Genomic DNA, 24,029 nt, shown 5'->3' with positions numbered 1-24,029 from the left:
TTACTGTTCCAAGTTATTTCCTGGCCTTTTTTGAAGAAAAAAGCAGTGATCATTACAAATCTGAAACTACGCATCAGCCTCTATTTCAAAATCAAAAATCCAAAAATGATAAAATTTTGCATGTTTGTCACATCATTAATACCCTGTTTTGGATCTCAAATTGGATATAAAAATCAACTTCATAATATCCTAATAACTCTGTATGAAACAGAAACCCTTTTTGGTAATACCCTTAAAATTTTGCCCTTACTTTAGCTATTTGCTGGTCACACGTTTCACGGCTTTACCTCATCAAACTTCTCATTTTTTTGAAGATTTTTATTGAAGGACAATAAACTAAGCACTAGTGACACCTTGTGGATGAATGAAGACAAACTGGAACAGGGAAGAGATGTCCAGAATCCCCAAAATACCGGACAGGGACCTGATTTCTTTTCAAGTATTGCAAACACCAGCTAGGAGGTTGGGGTAATTGAATCCCTTCTGGTTGTAGTATAAGGAAGAGTATACAGCATCTAGCATGTGCGATCAAAAAACAATGTGAATGCAATCAATGAATAAGGCAGCCTGCAGTCATAACCAAGCCACCTGCTTGCTTTTTTGCAGCATTAGGTTTGTGATAGATGAGATTTACTTAACTCTCTTTGAATCAAAGGTCTCAGTGCAACAGTGGGTGGCAAGCTATAAGATGGTACAAATATCTCCAGCTACAGCCTGCGAAACATAAGTATACATAGTCACCGACACCTTCATAGGCAATGCTATCCTTTCCCAAGTGTGACCTTGCAGTTATAGATGCAGGAGTTGGCAGATTTCAAGCAGAAATCCTGAGTGAAACATCGACATCTAACAAATTGTCCTTTACTAGGTTTCAGGTCAGAGAATTGTCCTTTGAATACTCTGGGTTTGTACGGACCCTTGCTGAGAATCTTGCTATCACTCCTCTTCCTCCCTCTTCTAGCTGTTTATTCAGCTCCGTGGGCCCTCTACTTATTCTGCCAATCATGCGGTATTCAAAGGAGAGTGCCAAAGAGTTGAACCCAAGTTTGGGAATAAGTGAAAGCAAAATACAGTGGATGCAGGAAATGGTTTGTGCAGCAGTCCTTAGGTCAGTAGAAAGTCTGACAACACTTGCAGCATAACTCATTGTAGGTGTTGAATCTGGAAATAACTAGGACATCACCAAATATTTTTTAGAATTGCACCCAGAAAATAATGACCAATGGTGAATGATACCTTTCTGTTATTTAATCTCATGTTCTCCTGAGAATAAGAGATGTTGATAGAACTTTGAGCTCTGAAATGATACTACTAGCATCAAATTTGAGTCACATTTTAATAAGACATTAGGATCGGCCTGCATTGTATATAGATTTTTAAGAGATTTTAGCTACATAAATGCAATGCTTTCAGCAAGGTGTTTTCAAGTGTAGTTCATTGCAAAAGAGTATAAGTGGCATCAAGAAAGTATAAGACTCTGTTATAATGACTACTTAATATCTGACTAATAATATCTTAATTTATGATCTGACAATGTACTTATGTAGTCCTTTCATGATAAGCTCATGGTACTTTAACTAAACATGATCAATAAACCATCTATCTGAATAGCTGGTTGAGTGAATAGTTGCTGGCTTGAAAAAAAGATCTGGTGCACAATCTTATGTTGCTATGTATTTTCTCATTTTCAATGTGATGGGGAATTTATTTCTCAAAAATTATCCTAGTTTCAAGATCATAGCATGTCTAGAATAGCAGAGGCATACAAATGCAATCCAAGAAAATCAGTTCTGATGCTAGCACCTTTATTATGTTTCAGAATATATCACCATGACAAAATGTAGCTCTCAACAAGGAATTAGAAATCCCTCATGCGCCTGAAAGATCCGACGGTTGAGCTGTAGCCTCCCCAGTCACTGTATCTCCTGTATTCACCGGGTCTCATGAAGTACTGTCGCCCTCTGTAGTTGGGATGCTCATAGAAGATCCAGTAACCATCCATCACCTGGCAGGAGTGGATGTCACGGTAACGGAAACGATCGTAGACAGATGGACAGTCATCCATGAATTCCATCATCTGTCCTCCGAAGTCAGGCCTCTCGTAAATCCTCATTCTGTAGGAACCTCCCCGGTACTGCAATGTAAAATATAGAAGGTACATGAAATCACAATAAATATATCTGGGTATATATTAAGGACGATTTCAAGATGGAGTACTTTACTTGGCATGTATCAATGATTTTGACTTTGACGTACTGGGCGCAAATTCAAAATTGACAGGTTATTCAAACCCTGGAAGAATAATGAACTGTGAGGAGGTCAGCATAGACTTTAAAAGGATATAGACAGTCTAGTGGAATGTGTGGACATATGTCATGCAGCACTTAAAATAACAAATTGATACACTTTGTTAGGGAGAATGAAGGAAATCAATAAACATTAAAAGATGTAATTTTAGAGCTGAGTGCAGAAACTGGGAATCTTAGGAGCATACATGCAGAAATTGTGGGAGCAGGGAAGTTTGAAAAATGCATGTAGAACTCTGGACTTTATAAATGGAGTATAAAGGCAAGGAAGTTCAGATGAAGTTTTAACAAACATTGGCTTGTCCTCAACTACTCAGCCGGAGCTTTGGGCAGAATTTTGTCAATCCCATCTATGGCTCAACATCGCCTGAGGAATGTAAAGGAGTTCTGAAGAAGGGTTACACCCCAAACATCGACTTCTGCACCTCCTGATTCTGCCTGGCTTGCTGTGTTCTTCCAGCCTCCTGCCAGTCTAATCAACATCAGCTGGATCCTGTGTTGTTGGCATACACAGGTGACTAGCGGGACTGCCCTCTCAGTTACAGATGTGGTAGCTTAATAAGTGGTTACTGCCAGGATTGCTTTCCTGTTCAGATAGCACTCTGCCCTTGACAGTTGCCTGACAAATCCTTACTTAAAAAAAAATTCCTGAGGGCTGCTCTCAGATGCTGCTTCCATTTAGCTCGGTGCTCCTTACATGGCAGAGCTGTTGGAAAAAGACTTGATAAAATGATCCTTAATGATATCTTTGCCTGTACAAATCCAATATGTGAATTCACCAAATATCTGTTATGGTGGGAAATGGACAGTAAGTAAATCTGACTTGGCCTCCTGTATTTTTAACCAGCTGATCTACTCCCTTCCTGCTTCTAAGATGCCTGTACAATTTTCCCCATGTGTCCAATTCTGTGTATCACTGTTTGGGAAGGATGTGAAAGTTTTACAGGAGCTGTAATTCTTGTTTTATAGCATCTATTCCAGAGATGAGGTGCTTCAGTTAAGTTGATAGATTCGAGACACTGAGATTCACTTAGAGAAGAGAACTTTGAAAGAGATTTTGTAGAGCTGTTCATCATCAGCAAGTACTATGACAAATGTCATTAGTAGGTCAAGATCCCATCGGGGTAAAGTAAGATTCAGGTCTAATTCCAATGGTAGCACGACTGAACAGCTCTTCAACTCTCCCTGTCTCAATAAAAAATTCAACAACAACCCTTTCAGCAAAAGATTGTAGGACTGTCCGTGTATAAGGGACAGCTCCCTAGCTGTACTGTCTACAATGTTTGTAAAATCTTTACATGCACCCTGGTCAAATCCATCAAAAGTTACAGAGGTGTACCAGGAGCACAATCAGTAGTTCTGTAGTATTCATGCATTAGAATTATTGTGTACTTATTGCAAGTTAGTGACTAATTAGAAACATGTCAAGACAGTACAGACAAAGTTCTTTGTACCATCCTCCATGATCTTGCTATTTTTAACGTTTTTCAAATATATGAAATAACGTAAAACAGAATAACTCAGTTCTGGATTTGTTACTCATGATTGTAAAAGGCAGTGAGAATAATTAGTATAAGGTTACATGATTAATCAAGGGAATCAAAATAGATTGCATAACAAGGCAATAAATTACTGATGGGCAATAGCAAACGTAAATGACATCAGAAAATGATTTTAGATTAGATTACTTACAGTGTGGAAATGGGCCCTTTGGCCCAACAAGTCCACACCGACCCTCCGAAGAGCAACCCACTCAAACCCATTCCCATACCATTTACCTCTTACCTAACACTACGGGCAATTTAGTATGGCCAATACACCTAACCTGCACATCTTTGGACTGTGGGAGGAAACTGGAGCACCCGGAGGAAACCCACGCAGACACGGGGAGAATGTACAAACTCCACACAGACAGTTGCCCGAGGCGGGAATTCAACCCGGGTCCCTGGCGCTGTGAGACAGCAATGCTAACCACTGTGCCACCATGCAGCCAAACATTGACACTTAGCAAGTAATAGTTTCTTACTTGTGGGTAACTGCGACATGACCTGACACAGTCATTGAATCCCATCCAGCGCTGGTAGTCAGGATACTCTCCCCTGGTCAGAACATACTGGTATCCCATGTAATTGGGTTTCTCATACAGCACCCACCAGTCACTCTCAACACGGATGGAGTTACAGCGGCTGAAGTAAGGAGACAGGTCGGCACAGTCACTGCTGCACTCATAGTGCCGCCCCTGGAAGTTCCTGTCCTCGTAAAAGATGATCTGTGTGAATAAAATGACATAGTTGAATTGGTAATTTCCCACCTTTGATATATTTTATAATATAACATTATTTACAAATGTGAAAAGTTTAAAAGTTGATCTTACCTTGCCCATTTTGAGCGTCACAGCTGGTTAAACCACCTGGATGTAGCACTGTTCTGTACAACTCAATATTTATACACTGGACTAAAATGCCACTGCAGGGAATACTTTTGTTATTCTAATGGTCTCAACAGCGTATATCAGCAAAATGGCAAATTAGCAAAAAAGAACTCTATAGTCATTCCAGCCAAAATCCCCTTATTCAGGTTTATAGATGGGGCAGTGATTCTTCTCATTCTGCTTTGATGCTGTTTTAATTGTTCGTGAAAAAAATGCAAAAGCCTGGAATGCAAAGTGTATTAATGTTGAAAGTGAGGACTGCAGATGCTGGAGATCAGAGCTGCAAAATGTGTTGCTGGAAAAGCGCAGCAGGTCAGGCAGCATCCAAGGAGCAGGAGAATCGACATTTCGGGCATAAGCCAGAAACACATTTTTCTGCATTAATGTTGAGTCTAGTGAAGATATTACAGTGCAAATTGGGCACCACAGGGCACTGTTTAACTCAATTGGCTGGGCAGCTGGTTTGTGACGCAGAATGATGCCAACAGAGTGGTTTCAAGTCCTTTACCAGCTGAGATCCCCATGAAGATTCTGCCTTCTGAATCTTGTCCCTTACTTGAGGTAGGATGACCGTCATGTTAAGCCCATCACCAAGTGTCTCTCCAGCGAGACAACAGCCCTATCATCCTCTGGTGCTGTAATGGCTTGACTTAATTTATTAGTTGCAACACCAAAGCCTCTTTTAGCACAATGCACTAATCCTTGTTGGCTGAGGTGCAATAGTATTGACTTCCCTTATGTATGCAACATATAGACAGCTCATGATATCAGTCATTGATTTGATGCTGGCATGACTTACAATCTGCCATTTTTGAGTTTGAAAACTTTTTAAGGCCCTCTCTTAAACACAGATAGCTTCAGATGCTTTCAGTGGCACAATTGACTCTTCAGCCTTGCTATTTGAGGTCTCACCAACCCAGCACCGGGTGATATGCTTTTGATTTTCTATTTGTTGCAGCTGTGCCAAGGTAGCATCGCATTCCTGAAGGATCAACGCAGGTTCTTCTAGTAAGAAGCGCGTGCTGCTGGGACATTGGAGGGGCGGTATTGCTTGGAGAGGCTTCTGAGTTTGTCACATGCAGCCATCATGTAACATCAGAGAAATTCCCCTTCTTTTACATCAATAAAGGCAGACAGGGCAGTGTGTTGCCTGGTCACTACCCTCAACAACAGTTATTAGCTAGGCATAAGGAGTACAAGAGTCAAGTCTGTATCAACTAAGCACTACTTTTACTAATTTAGTTCAAACTGACATACAAATTACACCATTTGGCTAGAAAAAGGTTAACAGCAGGCATGGAATTCATAAAATTCAGTGCAAACCCACAATGCTTGACGTTCCCGTAATAGTCAACAAAAATAAATGCTAAGAAAAGCTGAAATAAAACCTGGACGAATGTGAGGTGATGCATTTGGAAGGTTAAGTACAGGTGAAATCATACAGTGAATAGCCAAACAGTTAAGAGTATCGACATGCAGAGAGATCTGGGTGTTCATCTGTACAGATCACCGAAGGCGGCAGCACAGGTAGGTAAAGTAGTAAAAAAGGCTCATGCCTTCATTGGAAGGGCATTGGGTATAAGGATAGGCAAGTTATGCTGCAGCTTTATAGAACTTTAGTTAGGCCACAGTTGGAATATTGCATACAGTTCTGGTCACCACACTACCAGAAGGATGTGGATGCTTTGGAGAGGGTACAGAAAAGGTTTACCAGGATGTTGTTCGGTATGGGGGATTTTAGCTATGATGAAAGGGTGACAGACTGGATTTGTTTCCAATGGAACATAAGAAGGTTGAGGGGCGACCTGATAGAAGTTTATAAGATTGTGAATGGCATGGATGGAGTGGAAAGTATGAGGCTTTCTCTTAGTGTGGCGGGGTCAGTTAAGAAGTGACACAGGTTCAAGGTGCAAATGGGGGACAGCTTAAAAGTGGGCGGCACGGTGGCACAGTGGTTAGCACTGCTGCCTCACAGCGCCAGAGACCCAGGGTTCAATGCCCGCCTCAGGCGACTGACTGTGTGGAGTTAGCACATTCTCCCTGTGTCTACGTGGGCTTCCTCCGGGTGCTCCGGTTTCCTCCCACAGTCCAAAAACGTGCAGCTTAGGTGAATTGGCCATGCTAAATTGCCTGTAGTGTTAGGTGAAAGGGTAAATGTAGGAGAATGGGTCTGGGTGGATTGCGCTTCGAAGGGTCGGTGTGGACTTGTTGGGCTGAAGGGCCTGTTTCCACACTGTAAGTAATCTAATCTAATCTAAACTCAGACGCGCAAGATATGTTTTTCAGACAAGGTTGTTGAGTGCCTGGAACATGCTGCTGGAGGAGGTGGTGGAAGCAGACACAAAGGGAGCATTCAAGAAGCACGTGGACAAATACATGAATAAGAAGAGAATAAAGGGATATGGATCCTGTAAATGAACACAGTTTGTGTAGAACAGGTCTAGAAACAGAGAATACTGAAATTTCAGCTGTAACTCTCAAACCAAGAAGTGATCCTTAAAAAAGGTGGTTTAAATCCCATATCCAACATGGAAAAAGGCTTGGAAGATGGGACAACTATTACGTAACTTCTGTTTCCAAAAGTAATCAATGATACAAGAGGACATTGGATGACTATTTGCAAAACAGTAATATTTAAGGGTATGGGATTAAAGCAGGCGATTGGCATGGGTAATGACACTCATCTAACAAGCCAATGCAGTCATGATGGCCTCCCTCTGTGATGCTGTATCTTGTATATCCCAGGCAAACACAGGCTATGAGCACGATAATGAGTTTTTGCTGGATGTATTGTGGGTTGTACAGATGCTACATAGATACCAAAGTGTTATCCCGAGTGAATCTGCACACTCCTGCCACACAATGTCATCAAAGGTGCTTGTGTGTGGACAACGTCCTATGTCTGCCAGGAGTATGCAGTGCCCCCAGTCATAATGTTAATCAGTGGGTGACGCATTTTGAACCGAATATTCCAGATGGCCTCCTCTCCAACCCTCCCACAGATAAAAAGGAGCTAATTTCACCTTCAATAAGCTGAGATGTTTAGCTGTTCACCTTATTGCAGGCAGCAATAGCAAGTAACTTGCAAGAGTATGGGCAACAATTTAGCAGCCCCTGAATGAAGTGGGCCCAAGAGCAAAGGGTGTAAAACTTTGTAAGCTGGCCAACAAGGAGCTTCTCAAAATCAAGACCAAGAAATATAATTTTGTAATGAAGTGTTGAATATGATAATGAGATTCTCACTTGTGAGTGACGAGAGATCCATTTGCCATCATTAGCATGCACCAACATCTTTTATTAGTTAACAGTTGTTTCATTTATTTGCACTTGCCCATTGACTCAGCCATTGGGTGAAGGTAGATGGTGGTAATTGACAACATGAAAGTCAGAGTGGGTTTTTAGCAACTCCAACTCTCAGCCTGTTCCTCCATACCTCCATCTTGGACAACACTCAACACCATGAGGACACACAGCCTATGATAATGTCCTGGTTCATGCCAAAGTCAGGATTCACAAATCATCGGGTATGAAGAGCTAAATATCAGGCTCCCCACTACCCATCTTAGCTTTTACTCCCCGACTGTGAGCTGTTTTCTCCTGATTTGAGAGAATGGGAGGGTTTGAGTGAACTGAGAATGGGTGGTACAGCTGTAAGTACTGGTGAAGGTATGGAAAAGATGAAGAGGTGCCTCGAGTAACTGAGAGGTCAGCCCTGAGGATACAGGGTTTGTAGTGCAGCAAGGGGGAGTATATTAGGTGAGAGCAAGTGAGAAGGTGTTGCATGCAATATTGAGTGGAGGAGCATGAGCAAGCACTAGGAGGTGGGAGGTAGGAGGTGGGTGCAGTATCAAGAATAGAGTGAGGTAACAGAGAAAAGATGGTGGCAATTACTGTGGTAGAACAGAGAAGATCACTGACCTTCTTCCTGCATTGCTGGGTACTTATCCATTCTGTAGAGACTGCACTGACCTCAGACCAGATGGGAAGGTTGGGTAAAGGGATGAGGCCTCTTTTGCAGCATCACATTCACCAGGATCGCCAGGTCCCCATCCACAAAGCCGGGGAGCCAATGCTTGCTTTTTGACTGGGTATATAATGCCATTTTAAATGGAGTGCCCATGCTGGGAATTGCATGATGTGCCAGTAGTGGCAATTATTTTGGTGTGCAGTGCATGGAAGAATAAGTAGAGCAGGCCGCTGTTAAGGCATTGTCCATCATCAATGAGGATGATAGTGCAAGAAAACTTGCTAGGCCTTGTGGAAAGCGAGTTAAAAAGGGTGAGGCTGGAAAAGCACAGCCGGTCAGGCAGCATCTGAGGAGCAGGAGAGTTGACACTTCAGGCATAAGCCCTTCATCAGGAATGGGGGGATGAGGAGGTGTGGGGAAAGGGGGCTGAGAGACAATAGGGGTTGGGGGAGAGGCTAGGGGAAAAGTAGGTGGGAAGTCGAGAAGTGGATGCAGGTGAAGGTTAATTGTGATAGGTTGGTGGGGAGAATGGAGCGGATAAGTGGGAAGGAATATGAACAGGTAGGGCAGGTCAAGAGGACGATGTTGATATCTCCTGCCCCACCTCATCCCAGTTCCAACCCTCCAACTCAGCACAGCCCTGTTGAACTGTTCTACCTGTCCATCTTCCTCCCCACCTGTCTGCTCCATCCTCCCCTCCCGCCCTATCACAATTACCCCCACCTTCATCTACATATCACATTGCCAGCTACCTTCTCCTCAGCCCCAACCACACCCTCCTTTTTATCTCTTAGCCCCCTTCCCCCACCTGCCACAAGATGATGAAGAACTTATGCCCAAAACGTCAACTCCTCTGCTCCTCAGATGCTGCCTGACCTGCTGTGCTTTTCCAGCACCACACTTTCCAACTCTGACTCTCCAGCACCTACAGTCCTCACTTCCTCCTACCCTGTGGAAAGTGAGCTTCAATGAAGTATGCATTGGCTCTGGGACTCAGGGCACTGCTGCTAAATTCAAGGCACCTTTGCAACCCCATACAGATGATGAATCCTTGTTCTCAGCCATTAATGATTATGTCAGACTGCAAAGACAGGCACAGGAACATCAGGAACGCTCGACAGAGGCATTTACACGAAGTACACAGAAGTTTACCAAATATTGTCAGTCGAGTGTTGACTTCAGCTGGCATGGATCTGGCAGTCTGCATGGACAGGTTGGCAATCACCTGGGAAAGCCAAGTCGAGCTGCTGAATATGTTATGTAGAGGACATTGTCAAAGAGCTGCTCTCCAATGGTCAGGCCATAGTCACTCAACATCACTGCCAAGTTGGGAGTGGGACTGTGAACTTCAGTCTCACTCCAGATGCCCCTTTTTTCTCATGGTAGTGCTGGCAGAGTGAGGGAGGAGTAATACACAGGTTCCCCCAGTGCTTTTTTTCAGAACACTCTGCCAAGTGCTACCTTCAGTGCCACCTCAACCCTCCCTGTGATCTCAAAGCCTGCAGCACTTCAAACAAAGGAGGGTGAGCCTGCATCTAGGTAGGTGACTCTCAGCAGAATCGGGCTGTCTGGGCCCAGAGGCACCAGGAGCCACGACTGCCCAAATCTACCAATCCAACAGGGTCAACCACAGTGCATGTTTCCTCCACCCTAGTGCATATGTCAGAGCTGCACTTAGACATAGTAAGAGGGTAAAGATGGAAAAAGGACACTGAGGGCACGAAGGCGGCATGTCCGTGGATAATCTCAAAATGTCAAGATTCTTGCACATGAAGGACTGCTGCCAAGTCATTATAATTTAATATGTACCCCATTTAAATTATGTGCTATAGGCAGAAATGGACCAGATTCACACATTATTCCACATCTTATGAGTGAGAGTACCGAGGATTCTACATGTCTTTGTTTATTCTGTTTATCATTCAGTAACATTCAGTGCTCCCTCATAATACATTTCCTGCCAAGAAACCATGCACAAAGTGTTGCCCTCGCTGGTTCATAGTTGCTGCGAAAGCATTTCAGGACAACTAAGCATTCTACATGCACTCTAAAGCAATGAAGTACCCTTGATTATGGTCAAATGGAGATAGATAAGGATTTCCCTCAATCTGCTGGCTAACCTGAGAGAGTTCACACAAAGCCATGTGATTGCACTGTCTGAAAGACTGTTGCCTTTCCCCTAATGGTCATTGAGATATGATGTCTGCACATACATTAAAGTAGGATCATCCAAAGATATCAAGCATTAATGACATGAATAAAAAGACATTTACTCAATAACACAAAAGGTCAAGGACTGCAAAAACAAGAAGGTCCATATAACCTTTACAGTCTGTTTCCCAGATTATGAAGAGAATGTTAAACAATTAAACAAAGTCCAAGCCCAGTCTTTCATCTTCACTAATGTTCTTTCTGGCCTGTTGAATTCGATGATGCATGTCTCTTATTCTCCTCCTTGGAAAGCCCTCCTTGTCAATGTCTTGATCCTCGGCCTCATCTTTATCCTCAAAGGACTGCCCTCAATCTTTGATTTCAGTTGCATCTTCTTTTTGCTGGCTCCAGCTTATGAAGGTACAGCATGGCTCAAAGAAACCGGATACACTCAGCTATATCACATGGCCAGCTGGTGTACTCCAGGCATCAAAACCTCAGCATAAGGGTCTGTTCCACTATAGCGTTCCTTGGAGAGGTGTATCGTAAAACAGTGAAGAGCCATGTTTGGAAGGGGAAGGCTCAGTTCCCCAACAGCCACTCCTGTATGGCCTGGGCACCTAGAAAGGGGGCAGGAAACTAGTGAGCTCTCTAATATGCAAGGGTCAGGGCAACCCCCAGGATATCTGACAAAGACCCACAGAATGTGGCATATTTATGACATATCAAGGGTCGCATATAATTTGATCATTCACAGAGTGCAAGATTTCTTGATTGACATCATCTACAAGTTGGTGCTAGGCACTCCCAAAGGAGTATGGGTGCAGTTGAATGCAACAATGGGGGACACTCACAAAGTGGAGCATTCCAAAACCCCGAGCTGCTTGACTCTCACTATCACAGGGGATCACCATGAAGAGCTGTGCTCTGGAGAAAGTGGCACCTATTCCATCCCGGATACATTTATTGGTTAGGAATGTATTGCTGCAGCTCTGGTCCCCAGTTACATGCTCCTGACAGAAAAAGTAAGGGAATCCAAGATTGTGACCTGCACAGTGGCCAGGATGAGAACATGGGTCAGACCTTCTGAGCACAAGTCATCATCCTTCAGATTAAGTTGTTTGGGCATGATGGGGTCGGACAGTCTTAATTGGTACCCAGCAGACCACTGCATTGTACCAATCATTACAAAGTTTCATCAAAGATATGACACTGGCTGGAATACACAGCATCGACCTAGATACCAGAAAAGGCAATGGCAGAAACAGCCCTGTCATCCTTGCGAAGTCCTCCTTACAAACATCTGGGTGCAAGTGCCAAAATTGAGAGAGCTCTCTCACAGACTAGTCATACTCATGGTATCATACCTGACTGACAATGTCCTAGAACTGTCATCTCCACCCCTGAATTTGTCTGGTCCCATTGGCTGGTCAGACCCAGCAGAGATGGCAGCACGGTGGCATACAGTCAGAAGGTAGATTCCGTTGGAGTCCTCAACAGTGATTCTGGAGCCTATGAAGTCTCATGGATTCAGGTGAAAGATGGGCAAGGAAAGCTCTTGCTGAGTACTACGTACCAACCTCCCTCGGCTTATGAATTGGAACTCCTCGATGTTCAACAATACTTTGATGAAGTACTGAGGGAGGCAAGGACTTAAAATGTACTCTGGGTGGGGCAGAGCAGCAGTATTACTGATTGAGCTGGTTAGGTCCTAAAGGACATAACTGCTAGACTCGGTCTGTGGCAGGTGGAAGGGACCAACAAGAGAGAAAAACATACCTGGTCTCATCTTTACCAATCTGCCAGCTGCAGATGTATCTGTCAATGACAGTCTTGGTAAGAGTGACCACAACACATTCTTTGTTGTTATGGACCAGGCCAGACCCCCTCAAAATATTATAAGAAGGTAGCCTAACGTTTTCTTATTTTAAAGGCAAGGGTTATTCCAGGTGTGATGCAGCTGGTCAAACCATTCAGCTTTGAGCAAAACAGAATTTATTGAAACACTACAGTTGAAACATGTACAAAAGTAAATGGAATTTAGAATATCATAACTATTGGAATCTTAACTGACCTGACACAGCAACTTAACTAAGGAGCTGTTCCAATCCAGTAACATCCCAAACACACCCCTTGGCAAAAGATACATTCGAACACAGGTTCTTACAGGCAGGAAAGATTTCAGAGAGAAAAGTCAGTCAGGGATTATCTGCTGAAGCATGGAAACCTTTTGCACTGTACAGCTTCTTCTACAGCTAAACCAGCAGCTTCTCACTGTTATAACTCAACCGATCTAGAAAAAACCTGAACTGGGAGAACTGGCCACTCCCATGCCATTGTTAAACTAGGCTCTTGCCCAGATATTTTGACATCACTGCCTTCACAGATTGTCTTGATAAAAAATCCCAAGGGCAAAATAATCTTTTTAAAGTGACAGCATCATTGCACTGTGGAGTCAAAGTCTTGTCTTCACATTGGTAATTACCTCAATTGTGTAGAGTGGCACAATCACCATGCTGAATGGGACAGACTTTGGTCTAGCAACTCAAGACGGAGCGTCTATGAGGCACTGTGGGCCATCAACAGTAGCAAAATTGTACTCCAGCAGAATCTGTAAGCTCATGGCCTGGCATAAACCCCACTCAACCATTACCATCAAGCCAGGGGATCAACCCTGATTCAATGAGAGTGCAGGAGCAGCACCAGGCATACCTAAGATTTAGATGTCAATCTGGTGAAGCTACCAAACACGATTACTTGCACGCCAAACCACATTAGCAGCAAATGGACAGAGCTAAGTGATCCTACAACTGAGAGATCAGATGTAAGCTCTGCAGTCCTGGTGTATCCAATCTTGAATGGTGGTGGATAATTAAACAACTCACTGGAGGAGGAGGGCTCCATAAATAACTCCATCCTTGATGATGGAAGAGCCTGACACATCAGTGCAAAAGCTATGGCTGAAGTATTCACAGCAACTTTCAGCCAGAAGTGCTGAGTGGATGATCTACCTCGGCCTCCTCCAGTGATTTCTCCAGCATTACAGATGTCAGTCTTCAGCCAACTTGTTTCACTCCATGTGTTATCAAGAAACAGTTGGAGGAACCGGATTTAGATTAGATCACTTACAGTGTGGAAACAGGCCTTTCAGGCAAGCAAGTCCACACCAACCCTCCGAAGAGCAACCCACCCAGACCTATTCCCCTACATTTACCCCTTCACCTAACACTACCGGCAATTTAACATGGCCAATTCACCTAACCTGCACATTTTTGGACTGTGGGAGGAAACTGGAGCACCCAGAGGAAACCCACGCAGACACGGGGAGAATGTACAAACTCCACACAGATAGTTGCCTGAGGCAGGAATTGAACCCGGGTCTCTAGCGCTGTGAGGTATCAGTGCTAACCACTGTGCCACCCACTGCAAAGGCTGTGGGTCCTGACAACATTCTGGCAATTGTACCAAAAGCTTGTGATCCAGAACACGTGCTCCCCTAGCCAATCTCTTCCAGTACAGTTACAGTGTTGGCATCTACAGAGCAATGTGGAAAATTGCCCAGGTACACACTATGTACAAAAGGCAGGACAAATCGAACCAGGCCAATTACTGCCCTATAAGGCTACTCTCGCTCATCAGTAAAGTAACGGAAGGTGTCACTGCTAGCAAACATAAATAGACAGTATGCCCCAGGCCTTTAGAGGATCTTGTCAAGTCTTTTGCCTCATTGAAAACCCAGGTTAATTTCAATCGAGTATATGACAGAACTAAGTATTCTTAGATATGAAAGGAGATACTTAAAAACTGAACTGTTTGACTTGCTGCAAGACATGACACTGAAGGCATGTTACAAGACAATGTTGAGGTGAGTAATGTAAGTGTGCTTTGAAAATGCTTCAACGAAAACAATACCCTTCTCTGTCATTCTTGGCCAAAAAATATTCTTTCTCTTTTTGTAGGCCCAGGTATATAGGCAAAACACCCGTCAGTTTGTTAAAATTTATAAAGAGCAAAAACAGAGTCTGACTTACTAATGTACACTTGAACCAGCTACTTAAAGCAAAAAATAGCAGCAACAAAATAAGGTAACAATCAGATTGGTTCTGTCCATCAACATCAAATAAATATGAGTTGATAGTTATACGTTTTTATTCCAACTAATAAGTAAATATCTTTCTTGAGAATTTATCTGTTTTAAATACTAAACACCTTTTTAAATAAAGACAATACATCAAATCCAAAATTTTATGATTTGGAAGAGCCAGTGTTGGACTGGAATGTACAAAGTTAAAAATAACACAACACCAGGTTATTACCAACAGGTTTATTTGGGGGCACGAGCTTTTGGTGCACTGCTCCTTCCTTCTGTCTGACCATGCGGCGACGGAGGAGAGCTCCAAAAGTTAGTGCTTCCAAATAAACCTGTTAAAGTATTTTTAGCATTCTATGTGCAGTCCTATTTTAATATCCCAGTTGAGTCTCACTGTTTTCCTGTTGAATGTCACTGATCTATCTGAATAGCTGTCGAAATGAACAGTCGCTGGTTTAAAGGTTCTGGTGAAGAATCTTGCATGGCTATGTATTTCGCATTTTCAATGTCATGAGGAATATTTTGCATGGTTTATCATAGTTTCAAGACTGTTGGATGTTTGAGGTGGCAGTGCACAAATATAAAATCCAAAGAAAAATCAGTTCTATTGCTAGCACTTTTATTATATTTCAGAATATTTCAGCATAACAGAATATAGTTTTCAACAAGGAATTAGAAATCCCTCATGCGCCTGAAAGATCCGATAGTTGAGCTGTATCCTCCCCAGTCACTGTATCTTCTGTATTCGCCAGGCCTCATGAAGTATTGTCGCCCTCTGTAGTTGGGATGTTCATAGAAGATCCAGTAACCGTCCATCACATGGCAGGAGTGGATGTCACGGTAACGGAAACGATCGTAAACAGATGGACAATCATCCATGAATTCCATCATCTGTCCCCCAAAGTCAGGCCTCTCATAAATCCTTATTCTGTAGGAGCCTCCTCGGTACTACAACATAAAATGTAAAACATTCACAATGCAGCTATAAACATGCACATGAAGTATATTGAAAACAGTTTCAAGATTATAACACTCCAGAACAAGTATATTTATCAATGACTTGGACTTGGGTCTATGAGACACAAGTTCAAAGTGTGTAGCTGACACAAGCCTGTGAAGCATAGGGGGCCATGAGAAGAATTGTGATAGACCTCAAAGGAATATAAGCTGATGTAATAAGTGGTCATGTGGCATATAAAATTGAACAAAGCAACATATGAAGTCATGCACTGTGGAAGGAAGAATGAGAAATGGCAATCTAAACTTAAGGTGTAACTCTCAAGGAGGTGAAGAATAATGATAGCACAACTTGTGGAAGGTGGCTCAAAAGGTTGATGGTGTGGTTAAAAAGATGAACAGGCTCCATGACATTATAAATCACAGAACATAAAAGCAAAAAAGTTGTGATAAATATAACATTAATCTGGCTTCAGTTGAATTACATGTCTAATACTTGACACCAGGCTATAGGAAAAGTGTGAACATGCAGACAAGTTTTATGAGAATTGTTCCAGGATGAAAGACTTATTAACTGTGGACTGATTAGCCATGGATAGTCGAACATTGTTCTATTGAGAGAAGTGAATGATGAGAGATATTTGATAGAGGTATTCAAAACCACGAGATGTCTCCACAGTGTTTCTGATTAGAAACTGTTCCCATTACTGAAAAGTGGTTCTATGGTTCTGTAATTCTCAACAAGAGTCTTGTTGCTTAGAGTCGAAGAGTGTGGTGCTGCAAAGGCACAGCTGGTCAGGCAGCATCTGAGGAGCAGGACAATCGACGTTTCAAGCATAAGCCCTTCCTGATGAAGTGTAGTTCAAATATGGATTTGTCACTCATGACAGTCAATGGAAATGACAATAATTGTGCCTCAATTGATATAGAAACATAGATTACATCAACAGGAGTAACCCATTTGGTCCTTTAAGCCTGGTCCACTATTCAATATAAACATGAAAACATAATTTAGGAAGGAGCTCCAAATGTATTTTCTAAAAAACAGTAATTATTCACACACCATAAATCATATCAGTAGATGTCCTGAGACAGATAATTAGCACGTATTTCTAACTTACTTGTGGGTAACTGCGACATGACCTGACGCAGTCATTGAATCCCATCCAGCGTTGGTAGTCAGGATACTCTCCCCTGGTCAGAACATACTGGTATCCCATGTAATTGGGTTTCTCATACAGCACCCACCAGTCACTCTCAACACGGATGGAGTTACAGCGGCTGAAGTAAGGGGACAGGTCGGCACAGTCACTGCTGCACTCATAGTGCCGCCCCTGGAAGTTCCTGTCCTCGTAAAAGATGATCTGTGGGAAATAAAATTACACAAGAGATTTCATACTTTCATAAATTCGAGGATTCTTAGAAAACGTTATGAGCCAAGTTTAAAGTTATACAAGTTGACCGTACCTTGCCCATTTTGAGCTTTAAAGCTTATTAAACAAGCACCTGGGATGTAGCTGGTTCTATCCAGCTCGATATTTATACACTGGACTAAAATGCCACTGTAGGGAATACTTTTGTTAGTCTAATAGCTTTCAACAGCGCATATCAGCAAAATGACAAATTATAAAAAACCTGTCATTGCAGACAAAATCCCCTTATTCAGGTTTATTGATAGGACAATGATTCTTTTCATTCTGCTTTGATGCTGCTTTCATTGTTCACGAAATATTTCAAAGGCAAACTGACAATTCATTTATGATGCGTCAAGTAAAGTTATTATTGACATGCAACTGGTCTCCCTTGCATCACTGTGATGCTCCATTACAGAACATGGATGGTGGACAATGGTGAGGATGTTTCTGGCTCAGTGTATCAACTGCCGTTTTTGAAGTGGGCTGTCCATGATTACGCATTATGTTTACCCGAAATACGCAGAGTAAGCAGAACAAGATGCTAATCACTCATTTGACATAATGCTGGTGTGAATTTCCACCAATAGCGTATTTTAGCTTTTGCGGTAATGTCTACATTATCACCTGTAGCATTAAAAAAACTCGCACATAATAATATTGAAGAAACCAAAAGACATTTAGCACAACTAACGTGCATGTACAAAAGTTACATTTTTTAAAATTTCAAAAATATACTTTATTCATAAAATTATTTGATATCTATACAACTGGTGTTGCCATACATACGTATACATTCCATTTCTTTACATACCGAGATCGGAATTAATCATTCATATGTACAAATCTGTACATTGACTATCCAGCTATTCTACTGAGGCATCAGTGGAGCCCTATTACTGGGTGGGCCGCCCGTTCTTCTTAGGCAGGCAGACCTTACATTGTGGTCTTTCCCCATCGCGCCTTGGCGGCAGCTGCCCCAAGTTTCAGCGCATCCCTCAACACGTAATCCTGGACCTTGGAATGTGCCAGTCTGCAACCCTCAGTCAGGGTCAACTCCTTCAGCTGGAAGATCAACAGGTTTCGGACAGACCAAAGAGTGTCTTTCACCGAGTTGATGATCCTCCAGGCACAGTTGATGTCCCTCTCGGTGTGCGTCCCAGGGAACAGACCATAGAGCACGGAGTCCCGCGTCACGGAGCTGCTCAGGACGAACCTCGACAAACACCACTGCATTCCTCTCCAGACTTCCTTTACATAGGCACATTCCAGAAGGAGGTGTGTGACAGTCTCGTCTCCCCGCAGCCGCTTCGAGGGCAGCGTGCGGTGCGGCTGAGAGTCCGGGCATGCATAAAGGATCTCACAGGCAAAGCCCTTCTCACCACCAGCCAAGCCATGGCTTGGTGCTTGTTGGAAAGTTCTGGCGATGAGGCATTCTGCCAAATGGCTTTGACAGTCTGCTCAGATAACCGCTCGACAGGATCCGCCCTCTCCTTTTCCCGAAGGGTCTCAAGGACACTACATGCTGACCACTTCCTGATGGACTTGTGGTCAAAGGTGTTTTTCTTCATAAACTTCTCCACGAAGGACAGCTGATATGGAACGGTCCAACTACTCGGAGCGTTCTGCGGCAGCGAGGCCAGGCCCATCCTTCGCAACACCGGGGACAGGTAGAACCTCAGTACGTAGTGACACTTGGCGTTTGCGTACCAGGGATCCACGCACAACTTGATGCACCACACACAAAGGTGGCCATTAGGGTAAGGGTGGCATTGGGTGTATTTTTTCCCCCGTTGCCCAGATCTTTATACATGATGTCCCTTCAGACCTGGTCCATCTTTGATCTCCACATGAAGTGGAAGATGGCCCGGGTGACTGCGGCGGCATTGGTTCTGGGAATAGGCCAGATCTGTGCCACATATAACAACACTGACAGTACCTCACACCCGATGACCAGGTTTTCATGTACAAAAGTTACATTCCTCAGGCACAGAATGTCTGGGCTAATATCAAACTATCTGACTATAATGCTTCAAATGCTCTAAGTTAGGACGACTGTTATATCTTTAGGTTACAATACTGTGGTGATATAAGCATGTCCCTTAAAGTTGTACTGACATGCTAATCATGAGACAAAGCACAACATCCCATTTTTCCAAAGATAAAAATCTATCCTGAACAAATACAGGTTGTTTTGCTATAATGTGCGCTCTGTTAATGCAAACTCGCAATAACACAATTGACAAATGGGGACCAAACATGAGTTTTTAAAGCGTGGATTGGTTATAACATGATTCCAGCCCCATTAGTTTCAATGGTGAGGCTATTATGAGGCTTTCTTATAACACAGGATTACACGAGATCAGAACTGCTGCATTATAGCAGAACCGACTGTATATACGTGGTTATACATAGGCACATGGTATCAATTAAAAACTGATTCAAATAGGTAAAACGGAGTTTAAAAAGAAAACTAAACTTCTGTGTTTCAGTATAATGTTTTTGCGGTTGCCCAACTTGTCCTGAAGTGGTGATTGTGCACCTGTCTATAGAAATTTGCATTGTTGCACTTGTTTTGACAATTTGGTTGTCACTTTGCTGGTAGCTATCACTGCACAATCACACCCAATGATACTCGAAGCACATTTTTTAGAAAGTGTTTGGGCAACTCGATAAAGTGGTTAAAAAGACAGCCAGGCTCCATGGCATTATAAATCAAGTATCAAAGTAAAACAATTTGTGATGAAACTTCATGGAATATTAATCTACTTTCAACTGAAGTACATGTTTCAATCTTGGCATAATATTTTGGGAAAAGTGCGAAGGTGCCAAGGATATTTATGAGAATTTTTCCAGGAATGAAAGACTTATTAGCCATGGATAGGCAGAAGATGTTCTACCTGAGAGAAGTGCATAATGAGAGATATTTAATAGTGGTATTCAAAGACATGAGATGTCTAAACGGTAACTTTGGAGTAGTTTTCCTCACCCTCTTTATGCATAATTAGCGTGCTGTATGTTGGACTGAGTTGGTTTCTATTCCTTCACAATGTAGTGTCATGGTCAGTTATGGTCTGGGGCTGGTTGCATTTTCATAGACTTTTGCTGGTATCGGCGTATTTGTATTTATAAATCATACTCTCTGCCCAGTGCTCTGTTTTGGTAGGTTTCTATCTGCTCATTCATGCCGATCCCTTTCGTTCTCATCTGTCTAAGAAGAAGAATGTCCTGTATCTTGGAATAGTTAGACAATTCGTTGCTGGGAAAAGTAATTTGCACTTGTCATATGAACATAAATTGTCCTGAAATCGAAATTCCTTATTTTGGTATTGCATAAAATGCAGCAAGGCAATACAAAAAGCTGCCAAACATTCTGCTAAACAATTTGAGTCCGGTTAGTGAGGTGACAGTCTGCTATGGGTCACTCCCCACAGTACAAATGTCCTGAGATGGTTTGCCAGTGAAGAATGGTTTGTTTTTATTCACTATCTGATCTGGGACATCGAATAAACTGAAAATAAAACTTATCATGTCAGTGATGGTCCCGCTCAGTGTGATGCTAAGCCTCTGAACAATAGGGAGTTTAGAAATTTAATCCATCACAAAGATGCAACCTTCTCAGTGTACTGTGAAAAGGTCTGTTGCTACCTTCATCCAAGGAATGAATGGAACATTGTGTGAGTGTGGAGGCTCCCTCTAGTGGGATTGATACATCTGGCATACCTCACATACATTCATGAGGCATTAATATTCTGATATATCCCAAGGCAGAATCACATGCCAGCTGCCTTGTGAGTTTCAATGCTAATGTGCCTCTGGTCTCACATCAAAATGATATCGTGGTGTTATGTTTATGGTATTTGGACTTGCTTTTTCCAAAACGTGCCTTGTCCTGATGTACTGAGCAAATCGTCTCAGATTCTTCTTGAATACTGTCAGCCCATTCCTGGACATTATTTTTCTTGCAACTCTTGTAGTTGCTTATCTTCAGCAGTAGCCAATAGCATTTGCTCTGGCCAAAGTGTAATGGAGCAATCTTGAGAAAATCTTTAACTGTATAATCTTGAACCGCATTGTGTAGGTCAAGAGGTATATCCTGGTCTGTGTGTGGGTTGGGTAATCTGATCATCTTGGTGCTTCTGAAGTAATCATCCTTGTGCCTGACTTAAATCTCACTTGAAAGTTATATTTTTTGAGACCATTGACAGATTTAGTCGTGCCACATGTAGTCTGTTCTGCCACAAAGGGCGCAGTTGAATCTCATGAATCGTAACTATACCGAGACTTGTGCATACTAGTAATCCCATCACTGCTTGTGTATTAGCATCACCAGGTAGAAGATTCTGGGAAGCCATAATTTTGCTAATGCACAGAAATGGTGATCCATTGTACACCCTGAGACAGTGTCTCCCAAGTGTACCACTTGGTGAGATACATACATTTTCTGAGTGCATAGTAGTAATATGTTGGCAGTAACTCCAATGTTGGTTTTGGCTTTCATTGTATGTTATTATGCCTTTTCAGAGTAAATGATCATAGCATATATAAAAGCTCCTGATCGCCTAATGCTGTTGACATGGTTATAAGGTGAATAACATAAAAGCTTGGGCATTGTTTGAAATTTGATTTTCACTTGCTTTTGATTCTGAACTTCATTGATGTATTTGTGTGCATTTGTATACCATCTTTACACTTGCCTTGCAGCCAGTGTTGTACCAACTTATCAACTGTGTATTGTTCTGGAATCTGGCCTAGCCTTTAGAATTAGATTTTCTGCACATGCATGCCTTATGTCCCTCAGTGCCATACATTCTACAGATATCAAGAAAAGTTGAATAATCATTTATACATAAGATATAATGGATCTCTTACATATTATATAGGTATTATGACCATATCAGTCGTGTTAATTATATCCAAAACATCTAATTGTTGTTAGTCTAATGCTATGGCTTCCTATTTCTATTGATCATGAATTAATTCATCACACTGAGAAGATGATGCAAATAGATTTAGCTGGTGTAAATATGATGACTTAATATAATGAGCTTCTCGAGGAGTTTCACTTCTGAAAAGTAACACTCATGCTGTTTACTGTGGAATTCTGGTAAACTGGTCAGTAAGCTCTTGGAGGTTGCTGTCTGTACAATGTGAGTTGGAGTCTGTTATGCATGAAGCTAATTCTTACAGATCTGTCCTGGATTTTTCTAATTATCCATGAAAAGACCAAATGTGTTACTTCTATGAAAATCCACCTTTCCAATGGAAAATAAGATTATTAAAGGTCTTTTCTCAAGATTATCAATGGTTTAGTCTGTAAGGTATAATTGCATATGTTGCATGGCCACAGAATTCGATGAGGGTGTCATCAGATGACAAATCTATAATGAGGTTTCAGCTTTCCATGATTCCAATTAAAAGTGTTGCGTGTACCACCTTAATGTGAATGCCCCTAATTTTGTATTAATTTAAGTTAGAAGGTGCCCCTTCCTTAATAATAAAGACATTGCAGGTTTGAAAAAAAATTAATTGCACCTTAATCAAAAGTAAATTAGTTCTGTTTGTTTTCGTGGTAAATGTCTCGACTGACTGTATTGACAGAAACTGATGCTGCCTATGGCTAAGGAATTTACCCTTCATCCAAATTATGTGTTGTCCAGTTAGTTTATAATTAATTTTCCTAATATATGCTACCATCATTAACATTAGTGTGTTTGCCTCCAATAGGATATTTTAATTTATGCAGCAATGTTCATGTTATTTCTTAAAACATAAGAAAGTGCATATGGATATTTTGGCATTGATTATTCTAGGAGGTAGTTACTACAGCTAACTATTATGTACAAAGATTGTACTGGTTAGGTGAGTGGTCAGATGCATGGCAGATGCAGTTTAATGTGGATAAATGTATGGTTATCCACTTTGGTGTCAAGAACAGGAAGGCAGATTGCTACCTAAATGGAATCAATTTAGGTACAGAGAGATCTGGGTGTTCTTGTACACCAGTCAATGAAGGTAAGCAAGGTAAAAACAATGACTGCAGATGCTGAAAACCAAATACTAGATTAGTGGTGCTGGAAGAGCACAGCAGTTCAGGCAGCATCCAACGAGCAGTGAAATCGACGTTTCGGGCAAAAGCCCTTCATCAGGAATAAAGGCAGTGAGCCTGAAGCATGGAGAGATAAGCTAGAGGAGGGTGGGGGTGGGGAGAGAGTAGCATAGAGTACAATGGGTGAGTGGGGGAGGAGATGAAGGTGATAGGTCAAGGAGGAGAGGGTGGAGTGGATAGGTGGAAAAGAAGATAGGCAGGTCGGACAAGTCCGGACAAGTCAAGGGGACAGTTACTGAGCTGAAAGTTTAGAACTAGGGTGAGGTGGGGGAAGGGGAAATGAGGAAGCTGTTGAAGTCCACATTGATGCCCTGGGGTTGAAGTGTTCCGAGGCGGAAGATGAGGCGTTCTTCCTCCAGGCGTCTGGTGGTGAGGGAGCGGCGGTGAAGGAGGCACAGGACCTCCATGTCCTCGGCAGAGTGGGAGGGGGAGTTGAAATGTTGGGCCACGGGGCGGTTTGGTTGATTGGTGCGGGTGTGTCGGAGATGTTCCCTAAAGCGCTCTGCTAGGAGACGCCCAGTCTCCCTAATGTAGAGGAGACTGCATCGGGAGCAATGGATACAATAAATGATATTGGTGGATGTGCATGTGAAACTTTGATGGATG

General features: G+C 42.4%; 2 protein-coding genes across 2 annotated transcripts; both read right to left on the bottom strand.

Moving 5' to 3' along the window:
* Positions 1–1,788: 1,788 nt before the first annotated feature.
* LOC140482017 (gamma-crystallin S-1) lies at positions 1,789–4,751 on the bottom strand. The gene is made up of 3 exons (XM_072578845.1): positions 4,681–4,751; positions 4,333–4,575; positions 1,789–2,134 (listed from the first exon to the last, which is right to left on the bottom strand). The coding sequence occupies exons 1-3, from the start codon at positions 4,687–4,689 to the stop codon at positions 1,859–1,861; spliced, it is 528 nt and encodes a 175-aa protein (XP_072434946.1). The 5' UTR covers positions 4,690–4,751; the 3' UTR covers positions 1,789–1,858.
* Positions 4,752–15,547: 10,796 nt separating this feature from the next.
* On the bottom strand, positions 15,548–17,452 carry LOC140482016 (gamma-crystallin S-1-like). Its single transcript, XM_072578844.1, has 3 exons — positions 17,370–17,452; positions 17,024–17,266; positions 15,548–15,893 (listed from the first exon to the last, which is right to left on the bottom strand). The coding sequence occupies exons 1-3, from the start codon at positions 17,376–17,378 to the stop codon at positions 15,618–15,620; spliced, it is 528 nt and encodes a 175-aa protein (XP_072434945.1). The 5' UTR covers positions 17,379–17,452; the 3' UTR covers positions 15,548–15,617.
* Between the last annotated feature and the right edge of the window lie 6,577 nt (positions 17,453–24,029).

Source organism: Chiloscyllium punctatum, chromosome 10, assembly GCF_047496795.1.
Source record: "Chiloscyllium punctatum isolate Juve2018m chromosome 10, sChiPun1.3, whole genome shotgun sequence".
Taxonomy (NCBI): Eukaryota; Metazoa; Chordata; class Chondrichthyes; order Orectolobiformes; family Hemiscylliidae; genus Chiloscyllium; species Chiloscyllium punctatum.
This window is presented reverse-complemented; position numbering and strand designations above follow the sequence as displayed.

Excerpts from the sequence above, each read along its gene's own strand:
- LOC140482017 (XM_072578845.1), bottom strand. Across the intron at positions 2,135-4,332 it reads CATGTCGCAGTTACCCACAA|TACCGGGGAGGTTCCTACAG; the intron begins GTAAGAAACTAT and ends TTTACATTGCAG.
- LOC140482016 (XM_072578844.1), bottom strand. Across the intron at positions 15,894-17,023 it reads CATGTCGCAGTTACCCACAA|TACCGAGGAGGCTCCTACAG; the intron begins GTAAGTTAGAAA and ends TTTATGTTGTAG.